Here is a 22,604-nt window from a genome sequence, read left to right as displayed (position 1 = left end):
GCATTCACGGGCATCTGCCCCTTATATAGTGACAACCTCAAATGAGCCTGTCCGATAACAGGGTGGTTGCTACCTAGCGCAATACTCGGGCAGTGAAAGTGTTCAGTGATCCAGACTTTTAATTTTCTGGTAGTGCACCCTATATATTGAATTTGACATTTGGTGCAAGTGACCATATAGACAACATAAGTGGTGTTACAACTGATCAAACATTTGATGGTATACTTTTGTTTCGTAACTGTGGATACAAAATCTGTGGTATTAATCATAAGGGTGCAACAGATACATCTGGTAGCACCAAAGAGATAGCACCCTCTAGTGGACAACCAATTGGCACTCAAATCAACAGTTATGAACTCACTAGGGGACAGATGGTCCCCCAGGGATTTCCCTTTTTGGCTACAAATCTTCCACCATTGTGTAATAAATCAGCCAGGTTGGAATTCTGATGTAGAATAGGTAAATGAGTGCGCATAATAGAGAAAATGTTATTGAAATCAACACTGTATGGTGTGGAGAAAGTAGGAATATGTGATGAATTTGTGTTTTGGGAGGTTGGTATGGGTTCTTTCAGATAAGCTTGTTTGTCTTTCGAATCAGCTATGCGCAAGGCTCTATTCAGAATAGAAGTGGTGTAGCCTCGTTTAGCCTCATTAAAAACGAGGCTACACCACTTTTATGCCAGATATGATTTGATGTATATATATTGATTTATTCATCTTCATAAAATCTTGTGCATTATACTGTGGTTTTTGCGGCATCTTATGTCAGATGTGTTTTTGTCACCTTGTGTTTTATGCTATATTCACTATTGCCATACATTCCAAAATTAATTACTTATGTATGAAACACATCTTTCATGGTATGCCGCATTTCTCCTTTGCTTATTATGCTACTTTTTTGGCTTAGAAGCGAGTTCACACAGACCACCATTGACATGATTGAAGCCCTGATCCAGGCCATACTTTACTGTTGAAGCCCTAGTGGTATGTGTGTCCCTGCCTTTTCATGAACCTACCCCATTAATCCGTTCCGCAATTTGTGGCTTTGTGTAGCCGGGATCAAGCTTGCATACGTCACACCCATGTTGCTTCCGGCCCCCTCTGGTATCAGAGAGGCTCATTTGAGGCTGCTACTATATTAGGGGCAGATGCCCGTGAATGCATTGCCACGACTAAGAGCCATATTGGGATTGAAACGCGACGGTGTTTCTTGTTTTATCATTTTCTATACAGACTCTACTGGAAAAACTATAAGCAGACTTGGCTTCAGTACCATCTCTACATTGGTGATGTCATGTCCTCTGTACATATGAAACACAATCTAACAAAAACTGAACTTCTTATGTTTCATTTATTTGCTAACCTAACTTAATCTGATATTTCATTTCAGAGTGTGGTACTTCCATAACTTCTAGGCAGCACGCCTTTCTGTCTTGGGATTATGTTAGACTCAGATCTTTACTTCTTTCCAAATATTCAGTCACTTGCCTTATATTTTAATAGTTTAATAGTTCAGACATTTACGCACGTGGTGGTACCACATATGATTATGCAAGGAGGCAGATAAGGGCCCTCCCGCCGTCCGCTCAGCTGATGGGAACACGCTATTTCTCCGCTGATGACCCAACCAGCTGTCCTGAGCTTACTGGCACCACTAACACTGCATTTTAAAGGGTTAATTTCAGGCATAGGCCTGATCGGTGATTCCCGGCATTAACTGTGGGTCCTGGCTGCTCATAGCAACCAGGACCCACTGGGTATGAAGCGTGTTCTGCTCAAGAGCAGGCTTCAAACCCCAGTAATGGGACCAGGGCATACAGGTACGCCCTCAATCCTTAAATACCAGGATGATAGAGTAAGATATTCTCCGGTGCAAAGAGTCAAAGAGGCGTCCCTAAGCCCATAAAGTGCTGAGGGCTAGAGCAACTCCTTGCTGCCCCTCCCATCCCTGTGCCTGTTTGATTGACAGCTTCCAACACCAAGCCATTTCCATATCTCACCCCTGCACACAATTTGTATGCACATCACAGTAACAAGATTAGAAAATACCACTGACACTCCAGCTGTCAACAAAGCAGAGAAGAATGGGTAAGTGAGGAGGCATTTTAGGCCTCAGCACTTCAGGTGTTTGACTCTTTGACTCATTGCACCAGAAAATAAAAGCATTTTTCTACATTATGGAAGCACAGACAGATATATGAAAAGTATCATGTGTCTCCTTGCACTAAAAGCTATAAAACAGTCAGTGACATCACTAACGTTGGTGTTAATTGGTGCAGTGGAAAACGGTATCACTGCATCCATTCCCCATCCCCATAGCAGCGTTGAAGGTTTACACAATTACCCTACACCAGGGGTCTCAAACTGTGGCCCTCTAGATGTTGCAAAACTTCAACCCCCAGCATGCTGCAGCCAACGGCTGTCCAGGCATGGTGGGAGATAACATTTTGCAACGTCTGGAGGGCCATAGTTTGACACCACTGCCCTACACAGTATGCATAGTATACTAGGTAACTGCATAAGAACTTAAAGATTGTGGATCTAAATGCAATCACCACAGCTCCTTTAGTGGTCTCTGAGGGAGAGGTTTCTAAGTCTGGTAAATAGGGGCATTACAAGGATCTTTAAAAAAAAAAAATCTGGGGCAGGAGCCTTGAAGCATGCCAAAAAATGTAATAAAAAAATATATATATATATATATATATATATATATATGTCCTACACTTACTAACAGCAAAAAGGTTAAATATTCTCTCAACATAACATACTGCATCTAATGCAATGAACAATATACGGTAACTAATTCTCCCCAAAAAGTGACCATATAGAATCAGATACCAGTAATACATAGGCTCTGCAGCACATATACAGTAAGTGATTACAGTGCAGATTCATCCAATGATTAACCCCTTGGGGACAGAGGGTTTTTCCTCCTTACCTTTTAAAATCATAACCCTTTCAATTTTGCACCTAAATATCCATAAGATGGCTTATTTTTTGCGCCACCAATTCTACTTGGTAATGACATCAGTAATTTTACCCAAAAATCTACGGCGTAATGGAAAAAAAAATATCATTGTGCGACAAAATTGAAGAAAAAACGCCATTTTGTAACTTTTGAGGGCTTCCGTTTCTACGCAGTACATTTTTCGGTAAAATTACACCTTACCATTATTCTGTGAGTCTATACAAATAAAATGATACCCTACTTACAGTAGGGATCAAAAGTTTGGGCACCCCAGGTAAAAATTTGTATTAATGTGCATAAAGAAGCCAAGGCAAGATGGAAAAATGTCCAAAAGGCATCAAATTACAGATTAGACATTCTTATATGTCAACAAAAGTTAGATTTTATTTCCATCATTTACACTTTCAAAATAACAGAAAAAAAATGGCATCTGCAAAAGTTTGGGCACCCTGCAGAATTTATAGCATGTACTGCCCCCTTTGCAAAGCTGAGACCTGCCAGTGTCATGGATTGTTCTCAATCATCATCTGGGAAGACCAAGTGATGTCAATCTCAAAGGTTTTAAATGCCCAGACTCATCTGACCTTGCCCCAACAATCAGCACCATGGGTTTTTCTAAGCAGTTGTCTAGAAATCTGAAACTGAAAATAGTTGATGCTCACAAAGCTGGGGAAGGCTATAAGAAGATAGCAAAACATTTTCAGATGTCAATATCCTCTGTTCGGAATGTAATTAAGAAATGGCAGTCATCAGGAACAGAACAGCTCAGGATTGTGAGAAAAACTATTCAAAACCCACGTTTGACTGCACAATCCCTCCACAAAGATCTGGCAGACACTGGAGTTGTGGTACACTATTCCACTATAAAGAGATACTTGTGCAAATATGGTCTTCATGGAAGAGTCATCAGAAGAAAACCTCTTCTACGTCCTCACCACAAAAATCAGCGTTTGAACTTTGCAAATGAACACATAGACAAGCCTGATGCATTTTGGAAACAAGTTCTGTGGACCGATGAGGTTAAAATTTAACATTTTGGCGGGAATGAGCAAAGGTACGTTTTGAGAAGAAGGGGAACAGTTTTTAATGAAAAGAACCTCTGTCCAACTGTTAAGCATGGAAGTGGATCAATCATGCTTTGGGGTTGTATTGCAGCCAGTGGCACAGGGAACATCTCACCAGTAGAAGGAAAAATGGATTCAATAACATTTCAGCAAATTTGGGATGCTAACTTGATGCCATCTGTGAAAAAGCTGAAGTTAAAGAGAGGATGGCTTCTACAAATGGATAATGATCCTAAACACACCTTGAAATCAACAGGGGATTACATCAAGAGGGGTAAACTGAAGGTTTTGCTATGGCCTTCACAATCTCCTTGTCACGATTCGGCTGGCTGGAGGTGGATCCTCTGTGCCAGAGAGGGATTGGCGTGGACCGTGTTGGTGGACCGGTTCTAAGTTGCTACTGGTATTCACCAGAGCCCGCCGCAAAGCGGGATGGTCTTGCAGCGGCGGTAGCAACCAGGTTGTATCCACCAGCAACGGCTCAACCTCTCTGACTGCTGAAGATAGGCGCGGTACAAGGGAGTAGACAAGAGCAAGGTCGGACGTAGCAGAAGGTCAGGGCAGGCAGCAAGGATCGTAGTCAGGGGCAACGGCAGGAGGTCTGGAACACAGGCTAGGAACAAACAAGGAAACGCTTTCACTGGCACAATGGCAACAAGATCCGGCGAGGGAGTGCAGGGGAAGTGAGGTATAAGTAGGGAGTGCACAGGTGAACACACTGATTAAGCCTGCTGCGCCAATCAGTGGCGCAGTGGCCCTTTAAATAGCAGAGACCCGGCGCGCGCGCCCTAAGGAGCGGGGCCGCGCGTGCCAAGACAAGACAGACGGGGAACGAGTCAGGTACGGGAGCCGGGATGCGCATTGCGAGCGGGCGCCTCCCACATCGCGAATCGCATCCCGGCTGAGAGGGATATTGCAGCGCACCCGGTCAGCAGGTCTGACCGGGGCGCTGCAAATGCGAGGATGCTGCGAGCGCTCCGGGGAGGAGCGGGGACCCGGAGCGCTCGGCGTAACAGTACCCCCCCCTTGGGTCTCCCCCTCTTCTTGGAGCCTGAGAACCTGAGGATAAGACTTTTGTCTAGAATGTTGTCCTCAGGTTCCCAGGATCTCTCTTCTGGGCCACAGCCTTCCCAATCCACCCAAAAAAATGTTTTCTTTCTGACAGTCTTGGAGGCCAGAATCTCCTTCACGGAGAAGACGTCAGAAGAACCGGAAACAGGAGTGGGGGAAACAAGTTTGGGAGAGAAGCGGTTAATGACGAGTGGTTTAAGGAGAGAGACATGGAAGGCATTGGGAATACGAAGAGAAGGAGGAAGAAGGAGTTTGTAAGAGACAGGGTTAATCTGGCACAAGACTTTGAAAGGGCCAAGATAGCGTGGTCCCAGTTTGTAACTGGGGACACGAAAGCGGACATATTTAGCGGAGAGCCATACCTTGTCTCCGGGAGCAAAAATGGGGGGAGTTCTTCTTTTCTTATCGGCAAATCTTTTCATCCGGGATGAAGCCTGTAAAAGAGAATTTTGGGTCTCTTTCCATATGGTGGAAAGATCACGAGTCACTTCATCCACAGCGGGCAAACCAGAGGGCAAGGGAGTAGGGAGGGGAGGAAGAGGGTGACGGCCGTACACCACGAAAAATGGGGATTTAGCAGAAGATTCGGAGACTCTGAAGTTGTATGAGAATTCGGCCCATGGTAGAAGATCTGCCCAGTCATCCTGGCAGGAGGAAACAAAATGCCGTAAATAGTCACCCAGGACCTGATTAATTCTTTCTACTTGCCCATTGGATTGGGGATGATAAGAAGAAGAGAAGTTTAATTTGATCTTGAGCTGTTTACAGAGGGCCCTCCAGAATTTAGACACGAATTGGACGCCTCTATCCGAGACGATATGCGTGGGCACACCGTGAAGGCGAAAAATGTGTACAAAAAATTGCTTTGCCAACTGAGGCGCTGAAGGAAGACCAGGAAGAGGAATAAAATGTGCCATCTTGGAAAATTGATCAACGACCACCCAAACAACTGTGTTGCCACGGGATGAGGGTAAGTCCGTAATAAAGTCCATACCAATCTGTGACCAAGGCTGTTCGGGGACAGGCAGAGGATGAAGGAGGCCAGCAGGCTTCTGGCGAGGAGTCTTATCCCGGGCACAGACAGTACAGGCCCGCACAAAATCAACAACATCAGTCTCCAGAGTCGGCCACCAATAAAAACGAGAGATGAGTTGCAAGGATTTTTTGATGCCCGCATGGCCTGCGAGGTGGGAGGAGTGTCCCCATTTGAGAATCCCGAGACGCTGGCGTGGAGAAACGAAGGTCTTCCCTGGAGGAATTTGCCTGATGGAGGCTGGAGAAGTGGAGATCAGACAGTCAGGAGGAATGATGTGTTGCGGAGAGACCTCTACTTCAGAGGCATCAGAAGAACGAGAGAGGGCATCGGCCCTAATGTTCTTGTCAGCAGGGCGAAAATGAATTTCAAAGTCAAAACGGGCAAAGAATAACGACCACCTGGCCTGGCGAGGGTTCAGTCGTTGGGCAGACTGGAGATAGGAGAGATTCTTGTGATCAGTGTATATGATAACTGGAAATTTTGATCCCTCCAGCAGGTGCCTCCATTCCTCAAGCGCCAATTTAATGGCCAGTAGTTCTCGATCCCCGATGGAGTAATTTCTCTCCGCCGGGGAGAAGGTCCTAGAAAAAAAAAACACAAGTCACAGCATGCCCGGAAGAATTTTTTTGTAGAAGGACAGCTCCAGCTCCCACTGAGGAGGCATCTACCTCCAATAGGAAGGGTTTAGCTGGGTCAGGTCTGGAGAGCACGGGAGCAGAAGAAAAGGCAGACTTGAGATGTTTAAATGCGTCTTCCGCTTGGGGAGACCAGGACTTAGGATTGGCATTTTTCTTGGTTAAAGCCACGATAGGAGCCACAATAGTGGAAAAGTGTGGAATAAACTGTCTGTAATAATTGGCGAACCCCAAAAAACGTTGGATTGCACGGAGTCCGGAGGGGCGTGGCCAATCTAAGACGGCAGAGAGTTTATCTGGGTCCATTTGTAGTCCCTGGCCAGAGACCAAGTATCCTAGGAAAGGAAGAGATTGACATTCAAAGAGACATTTCTCCATTTTGGCATAAAGTTGATTGTCCCGTCGTCTCTGAAGAACCATGCGGACATGCTGGCGGTGTTCTTCTAAGTTGGTAGAAAAAATCAGAATATCGTCCAGATAAACCACAACACAGGAATATAGGAGATCATGAAAAATTTCATTAACAAAGTCTTGGAAGACGGCAGGGGCGTTGCAAAGGCCAAAGGGCATGACCAGATACTCAAAGTGTCCATCTCTGGTGTTAAATGCAGTCTTCCATTCGTCCCCCTCTCTGATGCGGATGAGATTATAAGCACCTCTTAAGTCCAGTTTGGTAAAGATGTGGGCACCTTGTAAGCGATCAAAGAGTTCCGAGATAAGAGGTAAGGGGTAGCGTTTTTTTACCGTGATTTTATTAAGTCCGCGGTAATCAATGCAAGGACGTAGGGAGCCATCTTTTTTGGACACAAAAAAAAATCCAGCTCCGGCAGGGGAGGAGGACTTGCGGATAAACCCCTTTTTTAAATTCTCCTGGATGTACTCCGACATGGCAAGAGTCTCTGGAGCAGACAGAGGATAGATTCTGCCCCGGGGTGGAGTAGTACCCGGGAGGAGGTCAATAGGACAGTCATAAGGCCTGTGAGGAGGTAAAGTCTCAGCTTGCTTTTTGCAAAAAACGTCAGCATAGTCCATATAAGCCTTAGGAAGACCGGATACAGGGGCAACCACAGGGTCACGGCAAGGAGTACTGGGAACCGGTTTAAGACAGTCCTTGTGACAAGAAGTACCCCAGTTCTTGATTTCTCCTGTGGACCAATCAAGGGTTGGGGAATGGCGTTGAAGCCACGGTAATCCAAGAAGAATTTCAGAAGTGCAGTTGGAGAGGACCAAAAATTCAATTTTTTCGTGATGAGGTCCGATGCACATTAGGAGAGGTTCCGTGCGGTAACGCACGGTACAGTCCAATCTTTCGTTGTTGACAGAATTGATGTAGAGGGGTCTGGCGAGACTGGTCACCGGAATGTTGAACCTGTTGATGAGAGAGGCCAAAATAAAATTTCCTGCAGATCCGGAATCCAAGAAGGCCATAGCAGAGAAGGAGAAGGTAGAGGAAGATATCCGCACAGGCACAGTAAGGCGTGGAGCAGCAGAGTTGACATCAAGAACTGTCTCACCTTTATGCGGAGTCAGCATACGTCTTTCCAGGCGGGGAGGACGGATAGGACAATCTTTCAAGAAGTGTTCGGTACCGGCACAGTACAGGCATAGATTCTCCATGCGGCGTCGTGTCCTCTCTTGAGGTGTCAAGCGAGACCGGTCAACTTGCATAGCCTCCACGGCGGGAGGCACAGGAACGGATTGCAGAGGACCAGAGGAGAGAGGAGCCGAGGAGAGAAACCGCCTCGTGCGAACAAAGTCCATATCCTGGCGGAGCTCCTGACGCCTTTCGGAAAAACGCATGTCAATGCGGGTGGCAAGATGAATAAGTTCATGCAGGTTAGCAGGAATTTCTCCTGCGGCCAGCACATCTTTAATGTTGCTGGATAGGCCTTTTTTAAAGGTCGCGCAGAGGGCCTCATTATTCCAGGATAATTCGGAGGCAAGAGTACGGAATTGGATGGCGTACTCGCCAACAGAAGAATTACCCTGGACCAGGTTCAGCAGGGCAGTCTCAGCAGAAGAGGCTCGGGCAGGTTCCTCAAAGACACTTCGGATCTCCGTGAAGAAGGAGTGTACAGAGGCAGTGACAGGGTCATTGCGGTCCCAGAGCGGTGTGGCCCATGACAGAGCTTTCCCAGACAGAAGGCTGACTACGAAAGCCACCTTAGACCTTTCAGTAGGAAACTCCAAGTGCAGGGAACATTGCGAAAGAAAACCACGGCAAAACTTAGAGTCCCAATCAAATTTATCCGGCAAGGATAATCGTAGGCCGGAAGCGGCCACTCGCTGCGGAGGAGGTGCAGGAGCTGGCGGAGGAGATGGTTGCTGGAGCTGAGGTAATAGCTGCTGTAGCATCACGGTCAGTTGAGACAGCTGGTGGCCTTGTTGCGCTATCTGTTGCGACTGCTGGGCGACCACCGTGGTGAGGTCGGCGACAACTGGCAGTGGGACTTCAGCGGGATCCATGGCCGGATCTACTGTCACGATTCGGCTGGCTGGAGGTGGATCCTCTGTGCCAGAGAGGGATTGGCGTGGACCGTGTTGGTGGACCGGTTCTAAGTTGCTACTGGTATTCACCAGAGCCCGCCGCAAAGCGGGATGGTCTTGCAGCGGCGGTAGCAACCAGGTCGTATCCACCAGCAACGGCTCAACCTCTCTGACTGCTGAAGATAGGCGCGGTACAAGGGAGTAGACAAGAGCAAGGTCGGACGTAGCAGAAGGTCAGGGCAGGCAGCAAGGATCGTAGTCAGGGGCAACGGCAGGAGGTCTGGAACACAGGCTAGGAACAAACAAGGAAACGCTTTCACTGGCACAATGGCAACAAGATCCGGCGAGGGAGTGCAGGGGAAGTGAGGTATAAGTAGGGAGTGCACAGGTGAACACACTGATTAAGCCTGCTGCACCAATCAGTGGCGCAGTGGCCCTTTAAATAGCAGAGACCCGGCGCGCGCGCGCCCTAAGGAGCGGGGCCGCGCGCGGCGGGACAAGACAGACGGGGAACGAGTCAGGTACGGGAGCCGGGATGCGCATCGCGAGCGGGCGCCTCCCGCATCGCGAATCGCATCCCGGCTGAGAGGGATATTGCAGCGCACCCGGTCAGCAGGTCTGACCGGGGCGCTGCAAATGCGAGGATGCTGCGAGCGCTCCAGGGAGGAGCGGGGACCCGGAGCGCTCGGCGTAACACTCCTGACCTCAACATGATTGAAAATCTATGGATAGACCTTACAAGAGCAGTGCATGACAGACAGCCCAGAAATCTCAAAGAACTGGAAGACTTTTGTAAGGAAGAATGGGCTCACACTACCTCAAACAAGAATTGAAAGACTCTTGGCTGGCTACTTGCCAAAGGGGGCAGTACAAGATATTAACTCTGCAGGGTGCCCAAACTTTTGCAGACACCATTTTTTTGTTTTCTGTTAAAGTGTAAATGATAGAAATAAAATCTAACTTTTGTTGCCATATTATAAGAATCTATTATTGTTTAATCTGTAATTTGATGCCTTTTGGAGATTTTTCCATCTTTCCTTGGCTTCTTTATGCACATGAATACACATTTTTACCTGGGGTGCCCAAACTTTTGATCCCCACTGTATATAGGTTTGAATTTGTCGTACTTCTGGAAAAAATCATAACTACATGCAGGAAAATGTATCCGTTTAAAATTGTCATCTTCTGACCCCTATAACTTTTTTATTTTTCCATGAAATAAAAAGTGACCAAAAATATGCTATTTTGGACTTTAGAATTTTTTTTTTGCGCATACGCCATTGACCGTGCGGTTTAAAACAATATATTTTTATAATTCGGACATTTCCACATTTGCGATATCACATATGTTTTTTTTATTTACACAGTTTTTTTAAATGGGAAAAGGGGGTTGATTCAAACTTTTATTAGGGAAGGGGTTAAATGATTTTTATTCACTTTTTTTTAAAAAAATTTTTCTCCAGTGTTATAGCTCCCATAGGGGGCTATAACACTGCGCACACCGATCCTGCTGTCCTAGAGCTGTTCGAGATGCCGCGATTTCGCCTCGGCTATCCTGAACAACCCCCTGAGCTAACCGGGAACGTTTTACTTTCACTTTAGACGCAACGTTCAACTTTAAACACTGCGGTTAATAGCGCACGGCACCGCGATCAGTGGGCCCGACCCGCTATGATGCGGAGTGGGTGGAGGGCGTACAGGTACACCCTCCGTCCCCAACAGGTAAAATGTTACATCTTGTCTGATCAGAGTTGTTTACTTTCTCTTTTCTTATTCATTGGCGGTTCCAAGGTATATAACTGTATTTAACGGTATTAAAGTTAATTTTGTTTATTTTTTGCAGCCCGGCCATAGGGATACCGCACAGTATAGAGTGTCAGTGCCGGTGGCCGCAACAAACAGGAGGAAGAGGAGGACAGCGCTTGTGGGTGACATGTGAGTATTTACCCCGATGGGGACAGTGCTGGGCTGATTAATTGGGGGGGGGTATACCGCCCAGCCCTATTTCAAACCCGACATGTTTTGTCAGGTTGTGCGCCAGATTCTGTTGCATTGTGCCAGAAATTCTGTCTGCGCCAGAGTTGGCGCCAGAATTGAAAAACAACCGACCAACTCTCCTTTTTTTTTGAGAAAACCCAAAAAAGGGGCATGTCCCTGACATTTTCACAAAAAAACAACATTTTTACTAAGTTTTCCACAGAAAATGTGGTAGTTTTCAGTTAAAATGTAAAAACCTTCCTCGGCGTCCGATCAGTGATTGATTGCTCCATGCCTGAGATACAGGCTGGAGCAATGGAGCGCCGATAACACTGATCAGTGGCTATGCTATGGCATAGCATTGATCAGTATATGCAATCAGAAGATTGCATGCTATAGTCCCCTATGGCTGATATAAATGTGTAAAAAAAAGTGGAAATAAAAAGTTAATAAACAAAAATAAAACATATGTGATATCACCGTGTGCGTAAATGTTCAAACTATAAAAATATAATGTTAATTAAACCACACGGTCAATGGCGTACATGTAAAATTTTTTACGTACACGTGAATATTTTTGGTCACTTTGTATACCATAAAAAAATGTATAAAAAGCGATCACAAAAGTCACATCAAAACAATAATGATACCGATAAAAACTAAAGACCACGGAACAAAAAAGTAGCCCTCATACCACCCTGTATGCAGAAAAATATAAAAGTTATAGGGGTCAGAAGGGACATTTTTAAATGTACTAATTTTCGTGCAAACAGTTATAATTTTCCCCAGAAGTAAAACACATTCAAACCTATATAAGTTGGGTATCATTTTAATCATATGGACCTACAGAATAGAGATACAGTGTCATTTCTACCGAAAAGTGCACTGCGTAGAAACAGAAGCCCCCAAAAGTTACAAAATGGTGTTTTTTTTTCAATTTGGTCCCACAAATATAGATTTTTTTGGTTTCATCATAGACTTTTTGGTAAAATGACTAATGTCATTAGAAAGTACAATTGGTGGCGCAAAAATCAAGCCATCATGTGAGTCTGTAGGTGCAAAATTTAAAGGGTTATGATTTTTAAAATGTCAAGAGGAAAAAACTCTGAGGGTTAAAGTCCCATACAAGTGTAGGGGAAATATACGGTATGTTACGGCATAACTTTCAAACAGCTGGAGATTTTCGATAATACTCGGTTGCATGTTACTTATATGTCCACTACTTACTTAACCCTAACCTACCCTCATTTTCGAGTGTCGGAGTCTAATGCAAATCTATAGGAAATGTATGTTCCAGCATAACATCCGTACGGCTGGAGATATTTCGATAATTCTTGGTCACTTCTGTGTAAAAGTCCCATGTAAGTCTACGGTAAATGTATGTTACAGCATAACTTCCATAAAACTAGAGATATTTCAATAATACTTGGTCACATATTACTTATATGTCAAATAAAAAGATAGTTAAATTAACCATAACCTACCCCCTTATGTGAAGGATGGGTTTTTTAGTTTCAAGTCCCATGCAAGTATATTGGACTTCCAGTACCTCACTCCACAAGCTCCGCTCTGCATCACCTGGTGAATGCGTCAGTCTGGCTGGCAAGCTACACCCTCTCCACAATCCACACTCCATCTCGCAAAGCCATGCCCACCCATTAAAGGACAAGTCTCACGTTTAAAAACGTATCCCCTATCTTTCGGATAGGGGATACGTTTTAGATCGCGGGGGGTTCGAGCGCTGGGGCCCCCCGCAATCTCCTGTATGGAGCCCCTGTGATGTAGCACAGGAACACATCACGACCCCCGCCTAAAGCAGAGGCCGCCACGCCCCGTCCATAAAGCTCTATGGAAGAGCCGAAGATTGCTGAACGGGTCTCCCATAGAACTATATGGAGGGGGCGTGGCGGCCTCCGCTTTGGGTGGGGGCGTGACTTGCTCCTGTGCTACAGCACAGGGGCTCCATACAAGAGATCGTGGGGGCCCCAGCGCTCGGACCCCCTGCGATCTAAAACGTATCCCCTATCCTTTAAGTCACACCCCTTTTATTTTCTACCCTTTTTGTCCATCGGTCTGGCTTTCAAATCCCACCCACAAAGCCACGCAACCTGAGACTGGAATATGAGGACGGCATATGAGGTCAGGATATAAGGATGGCATATGAGGATGAGATATGAGAACAGGATATGGGGCTGGTATATGAGGTCGGGATTTGAAGACAGGATATGAGGTTGGGATATGAGTACAGGATATGAGGACGTCATATGAAGACAGGCTATGAGGTAGGGATATAGGGACAAAATATTATGTCAGGATATGAGGACGGGATATGAGGATGGGATAAAATGTTGGGATATGAGGACGGGATATGGGGTTGGAAAATGAGGACGGGGTAAAAAAGGAAAAAAGGAGGACAAAAGCTTCCTCCTTTGTTTCTTTTCTTCTCTCAAAAGGATTAGATAGGAAAATCAGGGCAACGCTGGGTACTAAGCTAGTAATATACATAATAATGTCCACACTAATAAGTCCCCACCGAGCCCCCCACTCACTAATAATGCTTCTACTGTGATCCTGTTCACAAATAATGCCCCAATACTGCCATTCAGTAATAATTCTCCATGCGCCCATGTAATGTCCCCCAGTGCCTCCATGTAGTAATAATGTCTCCTGTACCTCCATAGAGTAATACTTCCCCCCCCATGACTACATACTATACAGTAATAACACACCCTGTGCCAAGTGGTTTTTGTCCTGTGCCCCTATATCATAATAGTTTCCCCTGCCTCTGCCCCCAAGTGGTAAAAATGCCCCCCCCCCATATATAGTAATAATGCCTTGTTCTGTGCTCCCCATATATAGTAATAATGCCCCCTGCCCTGTGCCTCCAAGTTTAAATAATGCCTCCTGTGCGCACCACGTATATGTCCCCTGTCCTGTGTCCCCCACATATAGTAATAATGCCTCCTGTCCAGTGCCCCCAAGTTGTAATAATGACCCCTGAACCCTCCACATATAATAATAATGTCTCCTGTCCAATTTCCCCAAAAATGTAATATTGCTCCTTTCACCCCTACATATAATAATAATGTCCCCTGTCCAATGCACTACACATATAATAAAGCCCCCTATGCTGTGCCCCCAAGTTGTAATTATGCCCCCTGTCCTGGGCTCCCACATATAATAATGCCCTCTTTCCTGTGCCCCCCCCCCCACATATAATATTGCTACCTGCCCTGTGCCCCCACATATAATAAGAATAATAATGTCCCCTGTCCTGTGCCCTCATGTTGTAATAATGCCCCCTTTGCCAACCAAATGGTGCCCCTGACAGAATAGAAATAAGAACAATAATACTTACCTAATTCCCATTCCCACAAGCATACGAAGGTGAATAGTGACCACGACCGCTCCACCATTGTACTGTACTGTATCTGTGGATGTAGAGGCAGTGATGAGTGGCTGGTGTGACACCAATGCAGGATTACTTTTCGCTTAGTCGTGTCACTCCCCCTAGCAACGCCACTTCGAACAGTGTCAGCAGTTTGGAATGTGAATTGCATCTGACGGATTCCCTTTAAAGTAATTTAGTACTAATCTATCTTTCCCTCACCAAATTCTCTGTCTAAATCTATCCTGAAGGCAGCAGTCAGGGTCATCTTTCTGCTCTGCTATTATACCAGCACCTCAACCCTGTCCCTGGGCACTGGTTGTCCATTTACTATAGCATAAAATGTAAACGTATCACTTTCTCCAGTCTTTCTGGCTCTCCCATAGACAATGAATAGAGTGCATGGCTGGACTCTTGTACAAAACAAGCACTTTTTACTTTTTACAAGTACATTGGTTTCCCCCATTTCTTTATAGACTGAAGGGCCCACTCTCCTATTGTTTGCATTAGTTTGTCACTACATGATCTTTGATTTTCTATGTACATGTAGCCCTCTAATTTGTAAAAAGCTTCAGAATATGTTGGCGCTATATAAATATACTTATTATATTTGATTCTGCACAGTCTGTAAGCACTACATTATGCCCAGCAAGTCAACCATAGTGTGAATTCTTCTGTTCCTGACCCTAATTAATAATGGTGTAAAAATTGTGCTTTTGGACATAGTAAAATTAAAATACAATGTAGCTGTGTGGTCATGTCTTTCAGAGCTCCAGCAGACCAAAAAACGCCATCATCAGAAAAAACATCACCTCTTTATATCAAACATACAATGACGGAAAAAGAAAAGTGTCAGTACGAATCTGAAAAATGTGAAAGTGACCTTCTGTCATCATTATTTTCATTGGGTTTATCATGTAGCATGCTGGGATTAATCGGTCACGAATCCCTCCTTCTCTCCCGGGGGTCCACTCAGAAAAAGAAGCTTCAGTCAGTGTCATGAAACTAAGGCCATCTGCAGGCACCAGTCTCTACAACAATTACATTACCATATATTAGCATATAATTAGCAGGACCTTCCCAGGGAATCGCTCCATCAGTTGGGTTTTTGTATAGAAATTGCCTTTATGTTTATCTACAAGAAAACAACATGACTATGCTAGAACGTCACATCCATTAACAAGCATTACAGGGGAGCCAAAGCCAGTCTACATACCTGGTCAGGCCACATAAAGAGCTATAACCACAAAAGCAGTGCCTTCGGCCTCTCTATCACATAAAAAATACCAATGTAATGCAGCCTACATTTCTTATAATAATTCTACAGAGACAGAGGGTGGGGTCTCATCACTATACATGCTATGAGTACTATCTAAGTACAGCAATCGATGACACAGAACTTCTACCCTTTAACTCACACCTACACCTCCCATGGGATGCAGCTTCAGCATGACACCTTGTAACATGTTCCTCCATTAGCTCTCACAAGCAGTAGAGATCACTGTCAAGCTGCTTCTTAAAGGAGAACTTCAGCCAAAATTAACTTATCCCCTATCCACAGGAAAAATGAAAGACGTGATCTGATTGGAATAGATGACTATTCCTCTATATGTCATCTTTGAGATATTCCTACACCTTGATTGGAGTCACCTGTGGTCAATTCAGATGATTGGACATTATGTGGAAAGACACAGCCCTGTCTATAGGAAGTCTCACAGCTGACAATGCATGTCAGAGCAGAAACCAGGCCAGGAGGTAGAAACAAATGCCTGTAGAGTTCAGAGACAGGATTGTATATAGCCACAGACCTAGAGAAAGGTACAAAAAGATTTTTGCTGCATTGAAAGTTCCCAGGAGCACAATGGCCTCTAAAATTCTTAAATGGAAGAAGGGGGAGAAGGGCCTTGGTAAGTGAGATGACTAAGAAACCAATGGCAACGCTGGCAGATGGGATACACTTCTAGAAGGTCAACCATCACTGCAACATCAAAAAAAATAGGAGTTGTCTGCTCAGAAAAAGAACAGTAGACTCCAGATGCTGCTCAGATCCCACACGGCTCAATAGAAAAGGCAAAGTTCTACTGCTCTAAGAAGTATATACAATCCCTGGCTTCATTGTTGTACAAATGTCATACAGGAGTAATAAGCTCAACGTGTTTCGGGGGTTACCCCTTAGTCAAGAACAAGCTCTTGACAAAAAGGCAACCTGATGAAACATGATGTTTCTTACTATGACATTTGTACAACCCTGCTTTTAAAAGAATTCAATAAACAGATTTTATGGACTTCTTGAAGCACTAGAACTCTCATTGCATTCCCTAATGACCTGTTGCACACGTGTGGGATCTGAGCAGCTCCTTGAGCCTATTTTATCCCATCTGCCACGGTGACCATTGGGTTCAATAAAGCCAGTAATTTTATGGACTTCTTGGTGCACTGGAGCTTTCTTTGCTTGCTCCATCACTGAAACATCACTGGACTTTATTGCAGAGTGGCCATAAAGAAGCCTCTCCTCTGTAAAAGACAAATGAAAGGCTGCCTGGTGTTTGCAAATCACCAAAAGGACTCTGGGTGCATTCACACTGTGTATTTCAAGAGGAATTTACTTGAGTAATTCCTCTTGAATTCTCTGCTCCAAATTAATACGCATCTCCTCTGCCCATTGACTTTAATGTTTCTTCCGCTGTCCAGTTCACACTGCAGAAATTCCGCTCGCCGAATTCCGAAGCTGAATTCCTTTCCGCGTGAAGAAAGAACATGTTGTCACGATTCGGCTTACAGGTAGTGGATCCTCTGTGTCAGCGAGGGATTGGCGTGGACCGTGCTGGTGGACCGGTTCTAAGAGGCTACTGGTGTTCACCAGAGCCCGCCGCAAAGCGGGATGGTCTTGCTACGGCAGTAGCAACCAGGTCGTATCCACTAGCAACGGCTCAACCTCGCTGACTGCTGAGAAGGCGTGGGACAGAAGGACTAGGCAGAGGCAAGGTCAGACGTAGCAGAAGGTCGGGGGCAGGCGGCAAGGTTCGTAGTCAAGATGGATAGCAAGGGTTCAGGTAACACAGGCTTGGACAACACTAAACGCTTTCACTGGCACAAGGCAACAAGATCCGGCCAGGGAGTGCAGGGGAGGTGATCAGATATAGCCAGGGAGCAGGTGGAAGCCAATTAAGCTAATTGGGCCAGGCACCAATCATTGGTGCACTGGCCCTTTAAGTCTCAGAGAGCTGGCGCGCGCGCGCGCCCTAGAGAGCGGAGCCGCGCGCGCCAGCACATGACAGGAGGGGCCCGGGACGGGTAAGTGACCTGGGACGCGATTCGCGAGCGGGCGCGTCCCGCTGTGCGAATCGCATCCCCGACGGCCATGTCAGTGCAGCGCTCCCGGTCAGCGGGACTGACAGGGGCGCTGCAGGGAGAGAGACGCCGTGAGCGCTCCGGGGAGGAGCGGGGACCCGGAGCGCTAGGCGTAACAGTACCCCCCCCCCTAGGTCTCCCCCTTTTTTTGTCCGACAAGTGCTTTACCTGGGACGAGGACACCGGGAGTGAATGGAGGGTTTCCTCAAAGGCAGGCAGTACAGCAGGAGTGGGAATGGGGAGGGAGGGCAGAGGGTGAAGCTTGGCACGGGGCAGGGTGAGACAAGGACGTGGGCCATGAGGAGGCACTGAGGCTTGCCTGACGGGACTGGGAGGGGGGGAGAGGCATCTCTTGTGGCAAGCAGAGTCCCAGTTCTTGATCTCCCCGGTGGTCCAGTCGAGGGTGGGAGAATGAAGCTGGAGCCAAGGCAGACCGAGGAGGACCTCAGAGGTGCAGTTGGGGAGGACGAAAAATTCAATCCTTTCGTGGTGGGGTCCAATGCACATCAAGAGGGGTTCTGTGCGGTAACGCACGGTGCAATCCAATCTGACTCCGTTGACCGCGGAAATGTAGAGCGGCTTGACGAGACGGGTCACCGGGATGCGGAATTTGTTCACAAAAGAATCCAGAACAAAATTCCCAGAGGCACCAGAGTCCAAGCAGGCCACGGCTGAGAGGGAGGAGTTGGCTGAAGAAGAAATCCGCACGGGCACCGTGAGACGTGGAGAAGCAGACTTTGAACCAAGAGACGCCACACCCACGTGAGCTGGGTGCGTGCGTGCGTTTCCCAGACGTGGAGGACGAATAGGGCAATCCACCAAGAAATGCTCGGTACTGGCACAGTACAGACAAAGATTTTCTTCCCTACGGCGATTCCTCTCTTCCTGGGTCAGGCGAGACCGATCCACTTGCATGGCCTCCTCGGCGGGAGGCCCAGGCGTAGATTGCAGCGGATACTGTGGGAGAGGTGCCCAGAGATCTAAGTCTTTTTCCAGGCGGAGCTCTTGATGTCTCTCAGAAAAACGCATGTCAATGCGGGTGGCCAAATGGATAAGTTCTTGCAGGTTGGCAGGAATCTCTCGTGCGGCCAGCACATCCTTGATGCGACTGGATAGGCCTTTTTTAAAGGTCGCGCAGAGAGCCTCGTTATTCCATGATAATTCGGAAGCAAGAGTACGAAATTGGATGGCGTACTCGCCCACTGAAGAATTACCCTGGACCAGGTTCAGCAGGGCAGTCTCGGCAGAAGAAGCTCGGGCTGGCTCCTCGAAGACACTACGGACCTCAGCAAAGAAGGACTGGACTGTGGCTGTGGCAGGATCATTGCGGTCCCAGAGCGGTGTGGCCCAAGACAAGGCCTTTCCTGAAAGAAGGCTCACTACGAACGCCACCTTAGACCGTTCTGTAGGAAACAAGTCCGACAACATCTCCATATGCAGGGAACACTGAGACAGAAATCCATGGCAGAGTCTAGAGTCCCCATCAAATTTGTCCGGCAGGGACAAGCGGAGGCTAGGAGCGGCCACTTGCTGCGGAGGAGGTGCAGGAGCTGGCGGAGGAGATGGTTGCTGCTGTAGCAGAGGCAGAAGTTGCTGTAACATGGCGGTCAACTGCGACAGCTGCTGTCCTTGTTGGGCAATCTGCTGCGATTGCTGAGCGACCACCGAGGGAAGGTCAGCGAGACTTGGCAGCGGCACCTCAGCGGGATCCATGGCCGGATCTACTGTCACGATTCGGCTTACAGGTAGTGGATCCTCTGTGTCAGCGAGGGATTGGCGTGAACCGTGCTGGTGGACCGGTTCAAAGAGGCTACTGGTGTTCACCAGAGCCCGCCGCAAAGCGGGATGGTCTTGCTGCGGCAGTAGCAACCAGGTCGTATCCACTAGCAACGGCTCAACCTCGCTGACTGCTGAGAAGGCGTGGGACAGAAGGACTAGGCAGAGGCAAGGTCAGACGTAGCAGAAGGTCGGGGGCAGGCGGCAAGGTTCGTAGTCAAGATGGATAGCAAGGGTTCAGGTAACACAGGCTTGGACAACACTAAACGCTTTCACTGGCACAAGGCAACAAGATCCGGCCAGGGAGTGCAGGGGAGGTGATCAGATATAGCCAGGGAGCAGGTGGAAGCCAATTAAGCTAATTGGGCCAGGCACCAATCATTGGTGCACTGGCCCTTTAAGTCTCAGAGAGCTGGCGCGCGCGCGCCCTAGAGAGCGGAGCCGCGCGCCAGCACATGACAGGAGGGGCCCGGGACGGGTAAGTGACCTGGGACGCGATTCGCGAGCGGGCGCGTCCCGCTGTGCGAATCGCATCCCCGACGGGCATGTCAGTGCAGCGCTCCCGGTCAGCGGGACTGACCGGGGCGCTGCAGGGAGAGAGACGCCGTGAGCGCTCCGGGGAGGAGCGGGGACCCGGAGCGCTAGGCGTAACACATGTTCATTCTTCAAGAGGAATCCGCGAGCAGAATCCAATAGAAGTTAATGGTAAATAAAAAAAAATTTGCTCGACATCATTTTCACGCAGAATTCAAGCGGAATTCAAGTGGAATTCAAGATGAATCCAGAAAAGTAGAATTGAATAGCCTCCTCCTTCATTCCTCTTTATTTCCGCGTGGAAATTCCGCCTTAATTCTGCTCAAATTCTGCTTGATGGATAAATTGTTAGATACATTCCTGGAACAAAATAACATTAATGCTTATGCAGAATTAAAAAAAACTACATCCCTTTCCCTTATCCCCTTACACCCTTCACTTCAATTCCCTGGTTGGACTTGATGGACGTATGTCTTTTTTCAACCATACTAACTATGTATACTATGTATACTATGTAAGGCAACAATTTCCTGACCGTAACTATTCTTCCTGAATTCCTCTTGAATTGCTCAGTGACTGTAAGACTGTAAGAAACAAGATTATCAGGTTTGATTAAACCATAATGTTCTTTGTCTTAATTCTAAGCATCAAGTCTTAAGGAAACGATACACTGCTCATCACCTACCAATCCTATAGTGAAGCATAGAGGCAGCGTGATTCAGTGGGGATGTTTTTCTATCACCTGGGATAGGGTGACTGATTAAGGATTAAGGGAAAGCTGAATGGAGCAAATTATTAAAAGGGTACTCCAGTGTATAACAATTATTTTTTAAATCAATTGGTGGCAGAAAGTTAAACAGATTTGTAAATTACTTCTGTAGGATAGGTTTGCTATGGGGATTTGCTCCTGCTCTGGACAGTTCCTGACATGGACAGAGGTGTCAGCAGAAAGCACTGTGGTCAGACAAAGAAGAAATCCAGGCTGGGCTGAAGTTTCACATTCCAACAAGACACAAAGGATGAGATTTATCAAAAACCTGTGCAGAGGGAACACTGACCAGTTGCCCATAGAAACCAATCAGCCATCAGCAGGTTGATCTGCATCGTGATAGCAATGGTGATCTACCACCTGATAACACTGGTGATCTGCCTCCTGATAACAATGGTGATCTGCCTCCTGATTACAATGGTGATCTGCCTCCTGATAACAATGGTGATCTGCATCCTGTGAACACTGGGGATTTGCATCCTGGTAACAATGGTGATCTGCCTCCTGATAACAATGGTGATCTGTCTCCTGATAACAATGGTGATCTGCCTCCTGGTAACAACGGTGATCTGCCTCCTGGTAACACTGGTGATCTGCCTACTGGTAACACTGGTAATCTGCCTCTTGGTAACACTGGTGATCTGCCTCCTGGTGATCTGCCTCCTGGTAACACTGGTAATCTGCCTCTTGGTAACACTGGTGATCTGCCTCCTGGTGATCTGCCTCCTGGTAACACTGGTGATCTGCCTTCTGGTAACACTGGTGATCTGCCTCCTGATAACACTGGTGATCTGCCTCCGGGTAACACTGGTGATCTGCCTCCTGGTAACACTAGTGATCTGCCTCCTGGTAACACTGGTGATCTGCCTCCTGGTAACACTGGTGATCTGCCTCCTGATAACACTGGTGATCTGCCTCCTGATAACACTGGTGATCTGCCTCCTGGTAACACTGGTGATCTGCCTCCTGATAACAATGGTGATCTGCCTCCTGATAACAATGGTGATCTGCCTCCTGGTAACACTGGTGATCTGCCTCCTGGTAACACTGGTGATATGCCTCCTGATAACAATGGTGATCTGCCTCCTGATAACAATGGTGATCTGCCTCCTGATAACAATGGTGATCTGCCTCCTGATAACAATGGTGATCTGCCTCCTGATAACAATGGTGATCTGCCTCCTGGTAACACTGGTGATCTGCCTCCTGGTAACACTGGTGATCTGCCTCCTGATAACAATGGTGATCTGCCTCCTGATAACAATGGTGATCTGCCTCCTGGTAATACTGGTGATCTGCCTCCAGATAACAATTGTGATCTGCCTCTTGGTAACACTGGTTATCTGCCTCCTGATAACAATGGTGATCAACCTCCTGATAATAATAGTGATCTGCCTCCTGGTAACACTGGTTATCTGCCTCCTGATAACAATGGTGATCTACCTCCTGATAATAATGGTGATCTGCCTCCTGGTAACACTGGTGATCTGCCTCCTGGTAACACTGGTGATCTGCCTCCTGGTAACACTAGTGATCTGCCTCCTGG

The 22,604-nt window shown here is 46.8% G+C and overlaps 1 protein-coding gene across 2 annotated transcripts in view; it reads right to left on the bottom strand.

The window, feature by feature from the left end:
- BSN (bassoon presynaptic cytomatrix protein) overlaps positions 1-22,604 on the bottom strand; it is a 277,532-nt gene that overhangs the window by 236,249 nt on the left and 18,679 nt on the right. Inside the window, exon 2 of one of the 2 annotated variants that reach the window (XM_056525259.1) lies at positions 14,599-14,671. The exons of the other annotated variant lie outside the window; for it this stretch is intronic. Coding sequence (XP_056381234.1) covers positions 14,599-14,621 — 23 coding nt within the window. The 5' untranslated portion in view covers positions 14,622-14,671. The remainder of the gene's footprint in view (positions 1-14,598; positions 14,672-22,604) is intronic. 2 annotated transcript variants of the gene reach the window in all.

This window comes from Hyla sarda, chromosome 6, assembly GCF_029499605.1.
Source record: "Hyla sarda isolate aHylSar1 chromosome 6, aHylSar1.hap1, whole genome shotgun sequence".
Taxonomy (NCBI): Eukaryota; Metazoa; Chordata; class Amphibia; order Anura; family Hylidae; genus Hyla; species Hyla sarda.
This window is presented reverse-complemented; position numbering and strand designations above follow the sequence as displayed.